Consider the following 21,469-nt stretch of genomic DNA (forward strand, 5'->3'; position numbering starts at 1 on the left):
CTTCTCAAAACTGGATCCACGCTCTGGATATCATTAGTTGAAAATAAAAGCTGAAGACATACCGAAAACAACATTCAGAACTAGATACGGACACTATGAGTTTTTGGTTATGCCCTTCGGGTTAAACAAATGCACCAGCAGCCTTTATGGATCTTATGAATCGGATGTTCAAACCTTACCTGGATCAATTTGTGGTAGTGTTTATTGATGATATTATAGTCTATTCAAAAAGCCCGCAAGAGCATGAGGAACATTTGAGGATAATATTATAAACTCTTAGAGAAAACAAACTTTATGGCAAGTTACCAGAAATGTGAGTTCTGGTTAAACAGTATCACCTTTCTTGGGCACGTGATCTCCAAGGATGGCATCTCTGTCGACCTAAAGAAAGTAGAGGCAGTAGTTGATTGGAATAGACCTACTAATGTGTCTGAGGTGCGCAGCGTTTTAGGAATGGCAGGATACTATCGGAGATTCGTTGAGGATTCTCTCGTATTGCCATGCCTTTATCTCGCCTAACCCAAAAGCGAGTAAAATTTGAATGGAAGGAGGATTGTGAGCAGAGTTTTCAGGAGTTGAAAAGATGATTGGTGACAGCTCCGATATTGGCCCTTCCATCTGGAACAGGAGGCTTCAGCATCTATAGCGATGCATCACGTAAGGGCCTCGGCTGTGTTCTTATGCAGAATGAGAAGGTGATAGCCTATGCTTCTAGACAGTTGAACCATATAAGGTGATAGAACTCGGATCCGGCCCATAACTTATGTGGATTAGGGGACACTGCAGCACAGATCCATTGGGGTTGACCACGAATCGATCGTGGTGTTTGTGATTAGATTTGAATGGATTTGAACCCTTAGCCTGACGAGGACGTCAGGGCTTGAACGGGGGGAGTATGTGAGGACCTGTGCGGGCGTGTGTTTAGTTCCACATCGGTTATTCGCTGGATAGATCTTGGGTACTTATACAGGATCAAGGAACCCAAATAATACCTTCTGGCTAGCTATTTTGGGTGAGGTCCTGGGTTGTTATACCATCTGAGTTCCATGATGCTCGGGATCCCTTCCCCAGCACCCACCTATTGCCCTGGATCATCACGTGGCATTGACTTGGAAATGAACAGTCTGCAGTCCCAAAAGTCCTGCTTGTCGCAATTCCTCGTGTCAACACCAAAGCATGAATCATATTCTCTCTTGTTCCAGCCCAGCTTGCTCAGGGTGTCGCTTTTAGTCGGTCTTAGTTGAGGTTTGGGCACCCTTTTACCAAAAAAAAAAGATCTGAAGATCCTGAGGAAACTGTCAATCGCTTGTTTCTGTGAAAAATTATGAAATCACATTTGTTAAATGTAATTGAAAAGCATCCAGACCATTTAACCATGTCGATAAGCTCAAATAACACCAGATGCCCACTAACATGGTCTGATTTCCATAGAGTTCAGATCCTCGTACGGATCCAGTGCTCTAATCCTGCTCGAACTCCCCTCTGCTTAGTCTGCTATCCCTCTGGCCTAGCAAGAGCATTGCAATTACTGTTAGCATACAGATTGGCGTGATTTCCCGCCACGTTGTGCAGGCTATAATTTCTTCCGCAGCCTTCCTTGCCGAAAAGATGGGTTAATATTTACAAGTGGGTAAGAGATGTTTTCACAAGATGATGAAAAAGACCAGTACTTGAAACTTGTGAGAGACTGTTGGAATTTTAAAAAAAAATTTAAAAGTTTTAAAGAGGTGTTAATAAAAAGATTTGTTACGGGGGAAATAAGCCGCCATGCCCCACGTGACCGGCACGCGCGCCCAGGAAGACTACGGCTGCCCTTTGATCCAGCAATCCGACCCCGAGTCGGACATCCTCGGCTCCGCAGCCCGACCCCGAGTCGGCTGCCCTTTGATCCAGCGCTCCGACCCCGAGTCGGACGTCCTCGGCTCCGCAGCCCGACCCCGAGTCGGCTGCCCTTTGATCCAGCAATCCGACCCCGAGTCGGATATCCTCGGCTCCGCAGCCCGACCCCGAGTCGGCTGCCCCTTGATCCAGCGCTCCGACCCCGAGTCGGAGATCTCTTGATAACGACAGGCTATTCCCCAGAGGCACGCCGCGGCCTCCTGCTCCACTACTCCCTGCAACGGCTGTATCCGATGCTGCTCCACGATCTCCTGCATCAGCCGTACAAAGCGGAGCCCCACTATGCCCTGACGTGGCCGTACCCGGTGCTGCTCCACGACGCCCTGTAACGGCCATGTCAGTGGCCACACCATCGTGCCCCACGATAACGAACCCCCCTGAGAGACCCCCCAGCCAGGTATATATGCGGCTGGAGGGAGAAAGGGGGGGGGGGTGAGCAATATCTCCCAGAGCACTCTCTTACTTGCGATTATCACCTCTCCTCCTCCTCCAATCTCCTCTGACTTGACCGTCGGAGGGTCATCACCACCCTGGTGGTGGTGCAAGGCTTGTTTGCAGGTTTCTTGGCGGAAGGTGGAGCGCAACCAACACCAACCAAGACAACTCAGACGGAACCCCGTTCACACCGCAGTGCCAATCGTTCTCGGTTTGGACCACCAGCAACAGTTGGCGCTAGAAGGAGGGCACGAATCTTAGAACGATCGTAATGGCACGGCGAGGTGGTCGTGGAGCTTCCAATGCTTCCGGTCGCGGAGCCTCTCGCGCCTCCGGCCGAGAGGCTGCTGCGTCCCCAACGCACTCTCAGCAGCACTCCACCGCCCCTTCTCCCATTCAGACGGTCGAAGCTGCTCAGTTCGACCAGCTAGCCCAGCAGGTTCGCACCCTCGCGGAGGCAGTGCAGAATCTGCAGGGTGTGATCTCTCGGGTGCCGCAACGGGCTCAGGAGCCGCTGCCCCCCGAGCACTCGCCTCTTCCTCACAACCCGCGCTCCTTCCTCTCCCATGGAGAGGAGCGCCGGCGCGAGGAGGATTCTCGAGTGCGGTCCATTCTGCCAGGACCTTCTCATCGGAGCTGTGCGGGGTACGAGAGGCGGACCCGGGCGCGTTCTCAGACACCCCAGTCCTCGAGGGGCCCGCACTCCAGTCGGTCCCCCTCGCGCCGCTCCTTGTCCCCCACCCACCGGTCGCGCTCCCTGGACCGGCGGGTGGACGATCTCCACAGACAACTCCAGGTCCTGAAGGGCCACTCCAAAGATCCCTTCGCTGACTTGGAGATCTCCTCCCAGCCGGCGCTTGCCTCGAGGATCCTGCGGACCCCGAACCCGCCGGGGTTCAAAATGCCGGCGATCGAACCCTACGACGGGGCGGCGGACCCGCGGGACCACGTGGAGAGTTTCAGGACTCTTATGCTCCTCCATGGAGCATCGGATCCGCTCCTCTGCAAGGCCTTCCCGGCGACCCTCCGTGGCCCGGCAAGGGCATGGTTCGCCGGCCTGGAGGCTAACTCCATCCAGTCCTTCGACCAGTTCACCCGCTTCTTCATCAGCCATTTCGCCGTCAGTAGCAGGCGGCGACTGGTCTCCGACTCCCTCTTTGATGTCCGGCAAAACGAGGGAGAAAGCCTGCGGGATTATCTCACCCGCTTCAACAAGGCTACACTGGAGGTCCGGAACCTGAGCCAGGAAGTGGCTCTCTCAGCCCTGAAGCGTGGCTTCCGGAAGGGCAGACTCACCTTCTCCCTGGACAAACGCCTGCCGCGGAGCTTCCCGGAGCTGTTATCTCGGGCAAACCAGTATGCAGACGCCGAGGAGGCAGCCTCCCACCGGAACAAGGAGGCCGCCGAGGCCCCTCTAAAGCCCGGGAAGAAAAGGCGAAAAGAGGCACCCCAGAGGAGGAGCCCGACGCCTCAACGCCGGAGCAGAAGCCCGTCACCAGCAAGGAACCACGGCGCCACACGCCCTCGTTCTCCGCACCGACGCTTCAACCGGTACACCCCACTCCTGGCCCCCCGGGCCCAGATCCTCATGGAGGTCAAGGGGCGGGAGGACCTCCCGGTCCCGAGGCAGATGAAGAAGATCCCTGGGAGGAGGCCTTCTCGGGCGTACTGTGAGTACCACCGAGACCACGGCCACGATACCGAAGACTGCTTCCAGCTTCGGGACGAGATCGAGGCTCTCATTCGCCGAGGGCGTCTCGGTCGATATGTAAACGACCGACGTCCCCCGGCAGACCCGCGTCCGGCCGACCCGGCCCCTCAGGAGCCTCGGGAGCAGAATCGACCCGTTGCGGGAGTGATCCACACCATCACTGGGGGCTGCTCTCGGCCCGTGAGGAACGCAGGGGGCTCGGCGGAAGCATCAGGAGTGGCCGTCGCGAAGAGGCAGCGGGTCGGAAATGTAATCGCTTTTTGTGATGAAGATGTAAAGGGGGTTCAGACTCCCCACGATGACGCCATGGTGATCTCTCTCACTATGGCGAACTATGATGTAAGGCGTGTTCTTGTGGATAGTGGAAGCTCAGCTGATATTTTGTATTACGAGGCCTTCCAAAAGATGAGCTTGTCCCGACAATTGTTGCACAAAACATCCACCCCCCTCATAGGATTCACTGGAGACGCTATCTCGGCCGAAGGTGTCATTGAGCTGCCTGTGACTGCGGGCGTTGCACCCGCAGAAGCCACGGTGCGACTCGGGTTCTTGGTCGTCCGTGTCCCCTCGGCCTACAACGCTATCCTCGGACGACCCGGACTGAACGCCCTTCGCGCGGTGGTTTCTACCTACCATTTGCTCATGCGGTTCCCCACGGCGGCCGGGATTGGAGAGGTCCGAGGTGACCAACCAACCGCACGGCAGTGTTTCCTAGCAACTCTCAAAGGGAAGAAGCCCATGGAGGCCCTAAGCGTCGAGTCCCTTGACGCCAGAGACGAAGTGGCCTTGCGGCACGGGGAGCCGGCCGAGGGCGTAATCGAAGTTCCCCTCGAAGAAGGCCGCCCGGACCGCACGGTCCGGGTCGGTGCCAACCTCGACTTGGAAGCTCGGCTCCGGTTAGTGGAATTCCTCCGAGCCAATGCTGATGTGTTTGCCTGGTCGGCGGCCGATGTACCTGGGATCGACCCGGAGGTCATTTCTCACGCCCTCAACGTCGACCCGACCCACCGACCAGTAAAGCAAAAGAAGAGACACTGTGCCCCGGATCGGATCCGGGTGGTCGACCAGGAGGTAGACAAACTCTTGGAGGCAGGTTTCATAAGGGAAGTGAGCTACCCCGAGTGGCTGGCAAACGTCGTACTTGTCCGGAAGGCGAGCGGGAAGTGGAGGATGTGCGTCGACTACACCGACCTGAACAAGGCGTGCCCCAAGGATAGCTTTCCGCTTCCGCGAATAGACCAACTGGTCGACGCGACTTCCGGATATCAGCTGCTGTCTTTCATGGACGCCTTCTCCGGCTACAACCAAATAATGATGGCTCCACAGGACGAGGAGAAAACGGCCTTCATAACAGACAGGGGGCTGTACTGTTACAAGGTAATGCCCTTCGGTCTGAAGAACGCTGGCGCTACTTACCAGCGCCTCGTCAATAAAATCTTCAAGGAGCAGATCGGCCGGAACATGGAGGTGTACGTGGACGATATGCTGGTAAAGAGCCGCCATGCGGATCAGCACATTGCGGATCTGGAGGAGACCTTCGCCACCTTGCGGAAGTTTCGTATGAAGCTAAACCCAGCGAAGTGCGCCTTTGGTGCTTCGGCCGGGAGGTTCCTCGGCTTCATTGTCAACCAGCGGGGGATCGAGGCCAACCCGGACAAAATCAAGGCCATCCAAGATATGTCCCCTCCGACCAAAGTGAAGGAGGTTCAGGAGCTCGCTGGGAGGGTCGCCGCGCTCGGACGATTTGTGGCAAAATCGGCCGAACGCTGCCAACCGTTCTTCAAGGTGTTGAAGCGCCCGAAAGACTTCCTCTGGACGGCTGAATGTCAAGTGGCGTTCGACCAGCTCAAGGAGTACATGGCGTCTCCTCCCCTGCTGTCCAAGCCGCAAGAGGGGGAGATGCTCTACCTTTACCTGGCGGTCTCCCCAACCGCAGTCAGCGCAGTACTGGTTCGGGAAGAGGCAAAACTTCAGAAGCCCGTGTACTACACCAGCCGAGTCCTTCGGGATGCCGAGACGCGGTACACGAAGGCTGAAAAGATCGCCTTCGCGCTGCTGACTGCGACCAGGAGGCTTCGCCCCTATTTCCAGGCTCATTCTGTCACCCTTTTGACCGATCAACCACTGCGGCAGATCCTCAGCAATCCTGAGAATGCGGGACGGCTGGTGAAGTGGGCAGTAGAACTTGGTGAGTTCGACATCCGCTACCAGCCCCGGCCCGCCATCAAGGCCCAGGTGCTCGCGGACTTTCTCGCTGAGTGCACTGTGCAGGAGGCGGAACCTAGGCCGCCGGAAACACCCAGCCTCGATCTCCCGATCTGGACGCTCCACATTGACGGGTCGTCGAACCCTGAAGGTGGAGGGGCTGGGCTGGTCCTTACCAATCCCAATGGAGTGATAGCCGAGTATGCCTTGAGGTTCGGATTTCCAGTGACCAACAATGAGGCGGAGTACGAGGCCCTAGTCACGGGACTCAAACTCGCCAAGGAGCTCGGCATCCGGCGTCTGAAGGTCTTCACCGACTCCCAGCTGGTGGTCGGGCAGGTTCGAGGGGAGTTCGAGGCACGGAGCCCGACCATGCAGAGCTACGTCCGGAAGGTGCAAGCACTCATTCCCGACCTCGGCAGTATTGACATTCAGCAGGTCCCAAGGAGCGAAAATGCTAGGGCCGACAGGTTGTCCCGCTTGGTGGGCGCTGAGGCACACAACTTGTCAAGGGCGATATACCTGGAGACCCTAGATGCCCCGAGCATCGGCGAGGCTGAAGCGGTAATGGCAATTGATCCGGAACCATCTTGGATGGACCCGCTGGTAGCTTACCTCGCCGAAGGGATCCTCCCCGAAGATGAAGATCAAGCTCGGCGACTTGTTATGAAGTCCGCCCACTACGTACTCTACGAAGGGAGGCTGTATCGGACCTCGTTCACCGCCCCCCTCTTAAGGTGCCTCCGCCCTTCGGAAGCGGCTTACGCCCTCAGCGAAGTCCACGAAGGCATCTGCGGATCGCACCTGGGGGCTAGGTCCCTGGCACATAAGATCATGAGGCAAGGCTACTATTGGCCGACCTTATTGGAAGACTCAAAGGATCACGTACGGAAATGCGACGCCTGCCAGCGCCACGCCTGCCAGCGCCACGCCAACATCCAGAGAGTCCCCTCTGTTCCCTTGGCGCCAATCACCGCCCCCTGGCCCTTTGCACAGTGGGGAATGGATATCCTCGGACCATTCCCCATCGCTTCGGCCCAGCGGAAATTTTTGATTGTCGCCATCGACTACTTCACCAAGTGGGTGGAGGCAGAGCCACTGGCCACCATCACGGAGGCGCAAGTCCGGAAGTTCGTAAAGAAGAACATCATTGTCCGATTTGGGGTACCTCGGGTCCTCATCTCGGATAACGGTCGACAGTTTGATAACAAGCATTTCCGAGACTTCTGCGAGGAGTTCGGGATCGAACATCGGTTCACGTCCGTGTCGCATCCCCAAACCAACGGCGAGGCCGAGGTCACAAATCGGACAATCCTCCAAGGTATCAAAGCGCGGATCGGACGGACGGGGCAAGCTTGGGTCGAGGAACTCGAGAATGTCCTTTGGGCGTATCGGACCACGCATCGGACTCCTACCGGGGAGACGCCTTTCAGCCTAACCTATGGCACGGAAGCCGTTGTCCCCGTAGAGCTCGGACTTCCCTCACCTCGGGTAGCCGCACACCGACCCGAGGCCAACTCGGAGCAACTCCGAGGGAACCTGGATCTCTTGGAAGAAGCAAGGGAAATGGCGCAGGTTCGGATGGCAATGTATCAGCGGAGGGTGGCCCGATATTACAACTCCAAAGTCCGACCGAAGCTTTTCAGAATTGGAGATCTGGTGCTGAGGCGAGCTAAGGCATCTCAACCTACGGAAGGTGGGAAGCTAGCGCCGAATTGGGAAGGCCCGTATAAAGTTCGTTGGGTAAACCGACCTGGCTCCTACCAGTTGGAAGCCCTAGATGGCCGAGAAATTCCAAGGGGCTGGAATTCCGCTAACCTGCGGATGTATTACCAGTAGAACAACAAGGCCAGAAAGACAATTTGAAAAGGTGCAACACTTTTCATTTCAATAATTTCTGGTTACAATGGCGTGCTCGTGTGATTACAAGGAATTCCCAGAGGGGAATTAGGGAGTAAAGAAAGCAAAGAAGAGGTGGAGAATCCGTGGAGCTGAGGACCGAGGATCCCAAACCCTCAACCCAAAGCAGCTGCAATCCCACCGGAAGTGGGTGCTTCTAACCGGAGGCGCCATCCAGCACCTCACCAAAAAGACGAGGAGCCGCCGCAGAAGAAGCTCCCGCTGCCCCCAGGGGAACGCCGCCTCCAAAGGATATTCCCATCCTCCCCAGTGGTAGGAAAGAGAAGGAATTCGAGGGGGAAGAGCATATGGAGGCGCGGTCCCGGACTGAGCGTCTGGTGCAGAGCTCAATCGGGAGGCTGAACTTCAAGGAGGGGAGATGTGATCCCGAATGAAACGCCTAGAGCGGAGTTCCGCCGGGAAGACCCTCCTTGTTGATCCCAGATGAAACGGCTAGTTGGCTGAAGTCGCAAGGGGAGCGCCTCCCCTTTCCTTCAACAGGAGTCTCTCAGTCATATGCCAAGGAGGAGGTCCGCGATCCATGGCAACCTGAACAGCTCCGGCTTGGCAAACTCCATCGTACCTGCACCTGTATTTATAGCCAAACTGCGGCCCCCTGGTCGTTCCGATGCGGGTGGCTCCAATAAATGCAGGCGCATTGAAACCGGAGCCGTTCCGGCTCCCGAGGCGTATCTCCCCGCGATTTCCTAAGCGTCATTCTCCTTAAACCGCATTCTTTGTGCAGGACAATCCGGGTGTCATGTACCCCTAGGTCCACATATCTCCGCTCGCGCCCGGGCCGTATCCTCCTCGAAGAACCCGCGTATCGCGGCCGCTCAACTAACACTCCTCGCAAGCAGCAGCTGGCGATCCGATTTCCCAGGTAACGCATTAATTAGCGTTTAATGCCCTTCTCGTGTTCCCCCAGGCAACGCTTAGAGAAAAGGAGAAACATGATCGCGGCTGGCCACGGAGAAACCCCGTCGGGCAGCGAGCGATAAGCGCACGACCAGCGAGCGGAATTTTCCGAGGCTCGGCCCTCGGATGCCTGGCTAGCCCGATGATCATCCCGGGAGCAGACTAGCCGGAAGCCCCGACCGGTCGCCTCGGCTTGCGCCAGCCTTGGCCGACCAACGAGTGGAATGTCCCGAGGCTCGGCCCTCGGATGCCTGGCTAGCCCGATGATCATCCCGGGAGCAGACTAGCCGGAAGCCCCGACCGGTCGCCTCGGCTTGCGCCAGCCTTGGCCGACCAACGAGTGGAATGTCCCGAGGCTCGGCCCTCGGATGCCAGGCTAACCCGATGATCATCCCGGGAGCAGACTAGCCTGAAGCCCCGACCGGTCGCCTCGGCTTGCGCCAGCCTTGGCCGACCAACGAGCGGAATGTCCCGAGGCTCGGCCCTCGGATGCCAGGCTAACCCGATGATCATTCCGGGAGCAGACTAGCCTGAAGCCCCGACCGGTCGCCTCGGCTTGCGCCAGCCTTGGCCGACCAACGAGCGGAATGTCCCGAGGCTCGGCCCTCGGATGCCAGGCTAACCCGACGATCATCCCGGGAGCAGACTAGCCTGAAGCCCCGACCGGTCGCCTCGGCTCGCGCCAGCCTTGGCCGACCAACGAGTGGAATTTCCTGAGGCTTGACAATCCTCGGATGCCAGGCTAATCCGACGATCATCCCGGGAGCAGACTAGCCTGAAGCCCCGACCGGTCGCCTCGGCTTGCGCCAGCCTTGGCCGACCAACGAGCGGAATTTTCTGAGGCTTGACGGCCCTCGGATGCCTGGCTAGCCCGATGATCATCCCGGGAGCAGACTAGCCGGAAGCCCCGACCGGTCGCCTCGGCTTGCGCCAGCCTTGGCCGACCAACGAGTGGAAGGTCCCGAGGCTCGGCCCTCGGATGCCAGGCTAACCCGATGACCATCCCGGGAGCAGACTAGCCTGAAGCCCCGACCAGTTGCCTCGGCATGCGCCAGCCTTGGTCGACCAACGAGTGGAATTTCCTGAGGCCTAACCCTCGGATGCCCGGCTTAGCGCCGGAAGAATTTCCTGAGGCCTAACCCTCGGATGCCTGGCTTAGCGCCGGAAGAATTTCCTGAGGCCTAACCCTCGGATGCCTGGCTTAGCGCCGGAAGAATTTCCTGAGGCCTAACCCTCGGATGCCTGGCTTAGCGCCGGAAGAGTTTCCTGAGGCCTAACCCTCGGATGCCTGGCTTAGCGCCGGAAGAATTTCCTGAGGCCTAACCCTAACCCTCGGATGCCTGGCTTAGCGCCGGAAGAATTTCCTGAGGCCTAACCCTCGGATGCCTGGCTTAGCGCCGGAAGAGTTTCCTGAGGCCTAACCCTCGGATGCCTGGCTTAGCGCCGGAAGAATTTCCTGAGGCCTAACCCTCGGATGCCTGGCTTAGCGCCGGAAGAATTTCCTGAGGCCTAACCCTCGGATGCCTGGCTTAGCGCCGGAAGAATTTCCTGGGGCCTAACCCTCGGATGCCTGGCTTAGCGCCGGAAGAATTTCCTGAGGCCTAACCCTCGGATGCCTGGCTTAGCGCCGGAAGAGTTTCCTGAGGCCTAACCCTCGGATGCCTGGCTTAGCGCCGGAAGAATTTCCTGGGGCCTAACCCTCGGATGCCTGGCTTAGCGCCGGAAGAATTTCCTGAGGCCTAACCCTCGGATGCCTGGCTTAGCGCCGGAAGAATTTCCTGAGGCCCAACCCTCGGATGCCTGGCTTAGCGCCGGAAGAATTTCCTGAGGCCCAACCCTCGGATGCCTGGCTTAGCGCCGGAAGAGTTTCCTGAGGCCTAACCCTCGGATGCCTGGCCTAGCGCCGGAAGAATTTCGGGAGCCAGGAGTCAGCAAGACGCTACCGAGAGTTAAAAGAAAAAGAAGGACGAAGGCGAGATGAAGAAACATTCAACTTGCATTAATTTTCATTGTTTCAGGGCCGAGGCCCATACAATTTGGCAAAACGCCGGTATACAAAAAAAAAGAAGACAACGAAAGGTACAAGAGGTCAGCTTGGAGGAACTCCCGGGTCGGGAACGTCGGGCTCGTCCACAGGAGGTAGGGAAGCAGCAGGAGAACCAACAGGCAATGGCGCCGGAGAGGAGTCGAGAAGGGAGATCTCGCTCAGGTCAACTTCGGGGTACTTAGCCGACACCCTTGCCAGGCCCTCCTCGAAGCCTAAGACAAAGGCTTCGGCCCCCGCGTCCGACGCGTCACGGACAAACTCGTCGGACTGACGATAGGTCTGTACTGCCTCCGACATATCATGAGCGAACTCGGCGGACTGGCGATAAGCCTCTACCGCCTGACGCCCGATTTCCGCACTCCTCTCGGCCAGCGCCGCCTCTGCCCGCTCCATAATCTGGGCTTTCGCCTCCAAGACCTTCGCCACAATCCGGCCTTCCGCCTCGGTGGAGACCCTCAGCAGCTCAGCCCGAGCCTCCTTGTGCTTCGCTTCGGCAGCAATGCGAGCAGCCTCAGCCTCCGTCAGGCGCGAATGAAGCTCCTGATCGCTCGCACGGGACTTCTCCAAGGCCGACTCCAATTCGCCCAGCTTAGCTTCAAGAGACCGGGTTCGGTTGCGGGCGTTGTCGGCTGACCGCTGGGCCTTCTCCCACCTCTCCCGGTAGTCGGCAGCCTTCCGGGACTGCTTCTCGGCCCGCTCATCCGCCTTCTTGACCTCGCCCTCGAGACCCGAGGCAACCTTGAGCTGCTCCTGAGCCTCCAACAGTTGCTTCTCGAGGGCAGCAAAGCCGAGTGCCCGCTCTTCGGCCTCCCGGAGCCTCGCCTCGAAGTCCCCGGTCGTCCTGCCTGCCACAGCCTGGCCTCCCTTTTCCACTGCTTTCAGCCGGTCCTCGGCCTTCGCCAGAAGCCCCGCCTGTTCCTTGTAGCACTCCTCCAGACGGATCATGTACTGGGCGAGCTAAGAAATAGGAAAAATAAGGGAGTCAGGCGGAGAACAACAGAGCCAATAAATGGTGAAAAGCGGCCAGAAGAACACTCACCGACATGAGACAGACACAGCTGGCAGCCCCAACGTCAGAGACCTCCAACTCCCGGACCCGCCGACGGTCCTTCTCCAGCAGCACTGTTTCGATGAGATTTCGGGCGCCATCGGTAGTGAAGGCAGACCCCGATTTCTCCCCAGAGCCGGACGGTGGTTCTGCAGCCTTACCCCTATCCATCGCCTGGGGAAGAGTCCGGCCGATCGCGCTCGGGGCGGGGGTCACCCCAGGAATTGATAGGGTCCCGCTCGGTCGGGGCCTCGGCGCGTCCCTCCTCGAGTCATCAGGAGCCGACCGAGTCGAAGGCCGGGTCGGGGACCGATCACGTCCGACCCGTCCGTCTCGGGCAGGCTCGGATGATACCTCCGGAGTAGCGGCAATCTTACCACCGGAGGGCTGATACAGCGTCAGCTGCCGGTCCGTGCCCACGACGTCTCCCTGATCGGTGGGCCCGGACTCGTCGGTCGGCGTCGGAGGCACCTCCTTACGAGACTTCTTCGCCGGTGGGGCCCCGCTCGGAAGAGCTCGTTTCCTCCTCTGGGCTGCTTCCAGCAGGGACGCCCTACCAACAGCCTTTGTCTTCACCGACCGCATGACGTCGTCGATCTCTGCAAAAAGGACGGGATAGTCGGAGACGGAGAAACCAAAGGAAAGAACGGGACGAAAGAAGGGAAAAAGTCAAGAAAGAATCGGTGGCGGACTCACGGTCGGTGGGGACCGAGCTCAGACCGACATTCACTAAAGTATCCTCGGAAATAAGGCGGGCCACCGGGGGGAGCTGGCCCTCGGCAACCAACCCCTTCAAGGCGGCCAAGCCATCGGACTCCTCCCTTGACAGTCTCGATAGGCCGATCGGAGACTTCATCGAGGTCTCCCAGGTCGCCCTGATTTCCCAAGAGGGATCTGCATCAACAAAAAAGAAGCGCTCCTTCCATTTGTGAATGGAGGTAGGAGCCTCCTTGACAAGGCCGCATCCTCGCCGCGCTGCGAAGCACCACCACCCTTTGTCCTGGGGGTGGCCGCTCAGGCTGTAGAACTCCCAAAAAACATTCAGGGTGGCGGGGATCTCGTGCATACGGCAGAAAACCTGGAAGACCGTCAGGGCCCGCCACGAGTTCGGCACCAGTTGCGTCGGTGCCACTCTTAAACCCCGTAGCACCTGCATGACCAAGTCCGAAGGGGGAAAGCGGAACCCGGCCTGGAGAATGCCCTCATTGATGGCGATCTTCCCTGGAGGAGGATGGGACATCCTCTCCTCAGGCCCCGGGAGCGTGGCGTTGCAGGCCTCGGGAAGGTGGTACCGAGCCACGAGTCTGTCTAAGTCTGTGGCGACCAGCTCCGACTTAATTTGGTCTGCTCTCACTTCGCCCATTCCTAATGGCCAATAAACCTACGGTCAGGACGGGGACAGGAAGGGGGGAAAGACCGGAGCGACTGGAGTACACTAGTATAAGAGGGGAAAGTATGGAGAGCCCTAAGTAGAAGAATGGGGAAAACTCACCGGAAAAGAGGTAAGAACGGCTCCGAGAGCGCCAAAGGAGAAACAAGTGAACAGTCCGACGGCAGCAACAGCTGCGCAAAGGGGAAACTTGAAAATATCTGTAAAGAAGAAGACGGACGGGGAAAGGCCCCCGATTAAATAGGCGGAAAGGCAAGTGACGCCTCGATGACGCCAGAGGACGCCTGGCTGCCGAAGGGTCGCTCGCGCCCCAAAGGCGAATCGACACCATTAAGAAAGGATGTCCGCCGAAATCCTCAGACTGCCAGGTCAGCAATAACCGCCATACGCCATAAAAAGGGCGGGGAGCTCGAAGCGCGCGCGCCTCTCCGAGGAACGGCGGCAATCCCGAAACATCACTCCCTTCACCTGTTCCCCTTCTGGTTCCAGGCTCGGAAGTGGGGGGCTACTGTTACGGGGAAAATAAGCCGCCATGCCCCACGTGACCGGCACGCGCGCCCAGGAAGACTACGGCTGCCCTTTGATCCAGCAATCCGACCCCGAGTCGGACATCCTCGGCTCCGCAGCCCGACCCCGAGTCGGCTGCCCTTTGATCCAGCGCTCCGACCCCGAGTCGGACGTCCTCGGCTCCGCAGCCCGACCCCGAGTTGGCTGCCCTTTGATCCAGCAATCCGACTCCGAGTCGGATATCCTCGGCTCCGCAGCCCGACCCCGAGTCGGCTGCCCCTTGATCCAGCGCTCCGACCCCGAGTCGGAGATCTCTTGATAACGACAGGCTATTCCCCAGAGGCACGCCGCGGCCTCCTGCTCCACTACTCCCTGCAACGGCTGTATCCGATGCTGCTCCACGATCTCCTGCATCAGCCGTACAAAGCGGAGCCCCACTATGCCCTGACGTGGCCGTACCCGGTGCTGCTCCACGACGCCCTGTAACGGCCATGTCAGTGGCCACACCATCGTGCCCCACGATAACGAACCCCCCTGAGAGACCCCCCAGCCAGGTATATATGCGGCTGGGGGGAGAAAGGGGGGGTGAGCAATATCTCCCATAGCACTCTCTTACTTGCGATTATCACCTCTCCTCCTCCTCCAATCTCCTCTGACTTGACCGTCGGAGGGCCATCACCACCCTGGTGGTGGTGCAAGGCTTGTTTGCAGGTTTCTTGGCGGAAGGTGGAGCGCAACCAACACCAACCAAGACAACTCAGACGGAACCCCGTTCACACCGCAGTGCCAATCGTTCTCGGTTTGGACCACCAGCAACAAGATTTATAACCCACAAAGTTTTAAAAGAATTGTTGTAACCTCTAGGTATTTCTAATTTCATTTGGAAGTTTCAAAACTCCCCATTATATCTTATTATGGCCTTAATAAGACCTTAAATATTCAACCATTATGGTTGAATTACAAAAGGCCTATATATAGGAGCCATTTCTTGCACCTAAAAACACACACACTTAGTCTTCTTCTTGCTCTCATAATCTCTCCCTACCACCATTCTCTCTTATACAATTACATATATTAGAAAGAGGAGCAATATAATTTGCTTTAACCTTGAGAACTACCTTTTTAAGTTCGAGACTAATTGGCCAGTCATGAAACTTTTTGTGGCAAGCTGGATAATGTCGTTGGGGCATGTCAGCCAACAGTTTGGCATAAAGCATTTGACATTACAAACCATGGTGTGTACATACACCGATTACTTCATTGCCATGGCTGTTACCTGCAAGAGGAAGATTTTTCAATCCATGGATTATAGCCTTTACTTCTTTCTATGAACATCCGGTGCTCCAGATGATCCATTTGTGCTAAGCACAACTGCTTCAATTCGTGCTCAATCTGGTTCAGTATGTAAACATAAAAAAGTTTCCAAATTGAATTACCATATTGTTAAAACCATAATTTAGATTGTCGATCCATTTTACGGTTTAGAGGCAACAATATCACTCTTTATTATCACATATAACATCAGAATAATACATAACACCTTGATATTATAAAACATAATTTAGATCTTTAACACGTATTAATTATATCGGAAATGATAATCATAATTTCAGCGAAAAAGCAACCATATCACCATGTCGTCAAAAATTGAAGTAGATTACATTTCAAATTATTAATAGCAGTCACCTTGACACTATCATTTCTTAATAATTTTAATAATTATAGTGTCCCATCATTAAATGTATAATTGCATTGTAGTTAAACACGAAAGATATCCAGATTATTTCCATAGCACAACCAAAACCAATAATTTAATTATATTGTATCAGCCCAAAGAGTCCCAACCTTTGGTTGGGCCTCCCTGTAAGAGCCCAAAGAGTCGGAGAATGATAAAATCATTCCCAAACTTTTTTTTTTTTTTTTTTTTTGCGCCCCATAAATAAAATCATGACCGTCAATCAAAAAATGATGCCCTCTCAGCCACCTCGGATCACAGTCGTAGAGGCAGATGCCTTTTAGGTTAGCCACTCGAGAGTCAAAATGTTGATCGCTCTTATTGGACAAAACAAACCCCATTCTCCGGTAGGTTCAGCGAGGACCCTCCTCCCCCTCTCGACCGTCGCCAAATCACTCCTAATCGGTTCGGGATGGAGGAGGCGGCCGGCCGCAACCAACACCACCACCAGCAGCAGCGCCACTTCTGGGGGGACGATCCCGCGGACGAGGAAGAGTACTACGCATCGCAGGGCATCCGCGGCACGAGCTCGTCCTTCGCCTCGCCGGGGGGCTTGTCCCTCTTCGCCCGCTCCTGGCTGCCCTCTTCTTCGCCCCCCCGCGCCCTCGTCTGCATGATCCACGGCTACGGCAACGACATCAGCTGGACCTTCCAGGCCACCCCCATCTTCCTCGCCAGCCACGGCTTCGCCTGCTGCGCCATCGACCTCCCCGGCCACGGCCGCTCCCCCGGCCTTCGCGCCTTCCTCCCCGACCTCTCCGCCGTCGCCGACGACTGCCTCGCCTACTTCGACTCCGTCCGCCGCTCCCCGGAGCTCCGCGGCCTCCCCTGCTTCCTCTACGGCGAGTCCATGGGCGGCGCCCTCTGCCTCCTGATCCACCTCCGCGACCGCCGCCCCGAGGCTGTCTGGCGCGGCGCCGTCCTCGTCGCCCCCATGTGCAAGATCTCCGACAGCATCCGCCCCCGGTGGCCCATTCCGCAAGTCCTGACCTTCGTTGCCCGGCTCGCTCCCACGCTGCCCATAGTTCCCACGGCCGACCTCGTCGACAAGTCGGTGAGGGTCGAGGCGAAGCGGAAGGTGGCCGCGAGCAACCCCCTGCGGTACCGGGGGAAGCCGAGGCTGGGCACCGTGGTGGAGCTGCTCCGGGCCACCGACGACCTGGGATCCCGCCTCTCGGAGGTGACCCTTCCCTTCCTCGTGCTCCACGGCAGCGCCGACGTCGTTACCGACCCGGCGGTGAGCCGGGCGCTGTACGACGCGGCCCGGAGCGAAGACAAGACCATCAGGATCTACGAGGGGATGATGCACTCCCTGCTCTTCGGCGAGACGGACGAGAACGTCGCCCTCGTCCGCAACGATATCCTCGCCTGGCTCAACGAGAGGTGCGGAGGAGCTCGACGATGAAAGAACAAAACAAAACAAAAATTACATTGTGCTCCCTTCTTCATAGCTGACACTTTCTGAAGAAACCGATCTTGTATTATTTTGATGCTGCTATTATCTGAAACAGTACATCACAAAAAACTAAATTGGTCCTTTTTTTTCCCCCCTTTTGGATGTTCCATTCCGAAATAAAGCATACGAAACACCCAATCGATCATTGATTTCTCGCTTTCTGTTGTCTGTTTCGTGCTTACATCCAATTTCCCAAAGGTTGATACAGGGTAGATCCAATTTCTGATGTCTAATATTCCAGTAGATAATAATCACAAGCCAGACTTGATCTCACCAGTTCGATCAATGGCTTGTATGAATGTATGCTTCCAAAGATTGATAGCTTATTAAAAAAGAATAAGATGATTCTGAACAGAGGAAGGATCAGCTTTAGCTTCTACGAGTGATTAAGATGCCAGAGTAAGAGCAAGTCCGTTGCAAGACACCTGCAGCTGTGAGCTGGCATGACTTTGTGAACGTCAGTACTACTAGTTGTTTACAGATGTTACTGTACGACGCGTCCAAATATTACTCTGGATGAGCTTGCTCATATGCAAATCCAGTGCTCTTGAAACACGGCATCAGATTCTTAAACATTTGTAAGTATTAGAATATTTTTACATAAAAAACATTACAATGTCCAAACTGCAGAGTGCAGAGTAGTAGATGGAAGCATCATACTTGCGATTTAAAAGCAATTCCTTAATGTGACAATAATAATGATAATAATGACAATAATAATGAAAGCAACATGTTCAGCAGCCAAGCAGATTTAAGTTCGATCTGGTAATAAAAGGTTCCTGTGCTTTTGCAGAAACTTTGCTAATGGAATCAAGTCCATCGTTTAATCTGTGCTGGTATTTCTCTCCTGTTACATATCTGTATACCAAAACAGAATATATATAACACACCGCATTTGCAAGAATGAGGAATCACTTATTATTTTCATGAACTGATCTTTATAAAGGGATTCACATAAAGAGTCATTAACCAGTAAGTATAATACATGACGTCGCAGCAGTAGTAGATTCAAGGAATACCCCAGAACAGAAAATCAACCTTGTAAAAAGATAATCATCCTAAGCCATAGTGCAGGGTGGGGGAAATTACAATTAGAACTATACGATTGACAAAACAATAGCACTTGTGGCATAAATAGGGTTTTGATAAAACTACAAACATGAAAGTGGCATGCAAGAAACTAAGATACCCATGACAATGTTGATTTAAATTATATGCCAGCTTCAGAATCACTGTGAGTTACAACACCCATCAGTGACAAAAATTGACAAAAATTCAGGAATATAATTCAATGTTCTCCAAGTTCTAGCACACAAAGCAAATGAACTTTTCAGAAATTATGTAAAACCATTGAATCAACATAAGAACTAGAATATCTTTACATATGTCAGCACTCACATGTGCAAATAGATGAAGCAGATCAGTTGACTTTGGACCAACATAATATTAATACATGAAGTGTTCACAGCATGAAATCTTGTCCCTTAGTGCTACATTATGTTCGTAAGAGGAACCAAGTTATCATAGTTCACAGAACAAGAGTGCCCACATCATGATGCCAATTATGTCATTGTACAATTTATAAATCCAAAAACAGTCCTATACATCTTTATATTGGTAAGAGTATTTGACCATATATCGGGATTGAGTTAAAACTTGAAAAAAGAGGTCTGATAGCATCAAATTCTCAAAGAAGAGAACAAATATATATGTAGAAAACCCTCTATCTCAATTTCCATAGAAAACCAACCAAAGCCTATCCACATGTCATATCTGTACTGGAAAGCTGCTGAAAAAGTGTAGTGCTTACATTTTTCTGATCATAGAGCTTAAGGAATAATTAAGATGGTTATGCATACATTGCACAGTCCACATTATATGCCACTGCAACTGCTCCATGTACGAGTAGTTTAACATTGCACCATATCAAGGAAAAATGGATCAATTGGGGCCTTTATATCGTCAAAATTTGGGGAATCAACGTTTTTCAGGTAAGATGGGTTATATATTTATGTAATGACCATTTGGAAATGTATAGGCACCTTTAAGTTTTAACCATCCAAATAAAAGAAGCTGTGCTGCAGTCAACCAACTGTAGCAGAAGAGATGCCAGATCTCCATTGTTGCAGAATTTCTTGATTTGTTTTTAGGGTTATTTCTATAGCATTCCTGGAGTAGTCATGTGACATTTAAATTTCCATATAACTTTCTGAAGTCGTGCAAATTTTAAATCAGTTATGCAAGTTTTTAGTTTGTGAGACAAGGAGGTAAAATTCAACAGGAAGAGTTTAGGTATGGTCCAGTAATACATCATTTCACAAAGTTTGGACTGAGTATAGACTATAGACCAGTTTTGAATTCTTCAAAACACATGTTATGGAAACGATAATTGGAATTAGAAATCCATGGAAGAATCAGATTTATTCTTATTTTTTCAATGATCTGGCTCCAAGATGAGAGCGTGCACTCCAAGTGATGACCCTAGACCCTTATTCTTGGTAGCAAACAGTCTAACATAGCTACTGCTGCAACTCAAGCTACCTCTTCCATGTGTGGAGTGATATCTGTAGGTTGAGTCTTATCATCATTTATTTAAGGAGAAGTCCACCATATTTTTTATTTCTCTCTTTTATATGCAAGTACTCTGTTGTCTTTTGATTACTTTAATCGAGCAAACATTACATTTCTGGTTCTCCCCCCACTCCCTCTTTAGCCTAATTAAGACTTAATTGGTGTTCTGTAAGGATGATGGTTTCACATCGCGCCCTGAGAAGAGCTCTATCACAGGCTCTAGTTTTCGTCCCGCAGGGGATTACCAAAGACAACAATTGCAAAATTCATCTTCTGGGACGAACGGCTGTGAGCTTGTGGATTAATCCTGAAGAGTAATGGGAAACAAGGTAATCGGAGAATGTTTGGCGAGAAGAAGAAAACCAACCCCAAAACCCCAGTGCATATGAGCAATTGAGGAGAAGCTTTTTGCAGGCAGACAAAGATAAAATCATGCAAACGAAGAGATCCTATTCTGAGAACGGTAATCGCGGACGAAGCAAGAGCAGAACTCACCACCACTGAGTATAACAGCAAGCATTTATTTGGGATTTCTAGTGAGACGGTCAAAGTTCTTGAGCTCCTCCGAACCGGAGCCATAAACTGCTTTGATGGTATCCCTGCAGGAGCTGCAAAAAGTGTTAAGTGTGAGCAAGTACGCAGAAGAGGGAGGGAAGTGCCGATTGTGACAATGGGGGAAAGCATCGGAGAGGAGGGCTGACCTGCAAGCCTCTCTATTGAATCTCCTCTCGTCGATGCCGTAGAGCTTCCGGAAGACAGCAGGCTCAACCCGGCAGAAGAAGGGCCGGTCTGCGCAGCACCAGCAGAAAGATCTTGTGCTCAGGAAAACAGAGAGAGGGAAGGAAAAAAAGAACGTGATGCAGACCGACCTGGGTAGATGGAACAGGTCCGGGTCGGATGATGGTAGTGGACGCACCAGCCGTCAGGGCCTATCAGGCTTTTGTAAAGCTGCAATAAAGAAACAGAATAAGAATGACCGGGCGAGCGAGGTTCCGATAACAAAGGGAGAAGAGCAGACCTGGAGGTGGGATGGGTCGTCGGCGAAGATTTCCTCCGGGGCGGGGAAGGCGGGGCCCTTGTCCAGCTTGCAGCAGGCGCCGCAGCCCCGAGCGCACTGCCACACCACCTCGACCTTCTCCTTCTTCCTCTTCTTCTTCTTCTTGCCCGCCGCTCCCCCGAGCCCGAACCCCAGCATCCCTCGGCGCATGTCCCCCTCGGCCTCCATCTTGAACTCCGCACTCTCCGCCTCCTTCCGAGCCCCACATCTCACCAGAGGAGGCGGCGGCGGCCGGGCAACGGCAGCAGCAATGGCACCGCCCGCAGCCAACATCATCCTCGCGTGCCCCCGCAGGATATATCGGTAACCGTATATAATGAGAAGCTACGATGCCGGTGCCGATACCTGGGTATATACAAACGTACAAGAAGCATCCGTCGGGGCCCGTCGCATAACGCTGTTGTAGCCGAGTATACCTATCCCTAAAAAACAATCCACTCCATCATCCCTCGCAAACGAAACGGTAACAGATAAAACAGTAGAACTAATATCTCGTGTAGCGCTTCAAATATTGTAATTGGAAAAAACATGTAATTGAGGTTAACTGTAGTTGCTGTATTTGTAAATGCATTTTTAGCGTTTGGTTCAGGA

At 54.1% G+C, this 21,469-nt stretch overlaps 2 protein-coding genes across 3 annotated transcripts; one reads left to right on the forward strand and one right to left on the reverse strand.

Moving 5' to 3' along the window:
* Positions 1–15,767: 15,767 nt before the first annotated feature.
* Positions 15,768–17,399, forward strand: LOC103721054 (caffeoylshikimate esterase). The gene has a single exon (XM_008811087.3). The coding sequence runs from the start codon at positions 16,207–16,209 to the stop codon at positions 17,197–17,199; it is 993 nt and encodes a 330-aa protein (XP_008809309.1). The 5' UTR covers positions 15,768–16,206; the 3' UTR covers positions 17,200–17,399.
* A 411-nt stretch (positions 17,400–17,810) lies between these two features.
* LOC103721056 lies at positions 17,811–21,188 on the reverse strand. 2 transcript variants are annotated; one of them, XM_026810011.2, is made up of 5 exons: positions 20,840–21,188; positions 20,691–20,769; positions 20,523–20,610; positions 20,317–20,420; positions 17,811–18,108 (listed from the first exon to the last, which is right to left on the reverse strand). In XM_026810011.2, the coding sequence occupies exons 1-4, from the start codon at positions 21,152–21,154 to the stop codon at positions 20,342–20,344; spliced, it is 561 nt and encodes a 186-aa protein (XP_026665812.1). In that variant the 5' UTR covers positions 21,155–21,188; the 3' UTR covers positions 17,811–18,108; positions 20,317–20,341. The 2 variants fall into 2 exon arrangements, with proteins under 2 accessions (XP_026665812.1, XP_026665811.1); XM_026810010.2 differs by having other exon boundaries at positions 20,317–20,429.
* Between the last annotated feature and the right edge of the window lie 281 nt (positions 21,189–21,469).

Source organism: Phoenix dactylifera, chromosome 4, assembly GCF_009389715.1.
Source record: "Phoenix dactylifera cultivar Barhee BC4 chromosome 4, palm_55x_up_171113_PBpolish2nd_filt_p, whole genome shotgun sequence".
Lineage (NCBI taxonomy): Eukaryota > Viridiplantae > Streptophyta > Magnoliopsida > Arecales > Arecaceae > Phoenix > Phoenix dactylifera.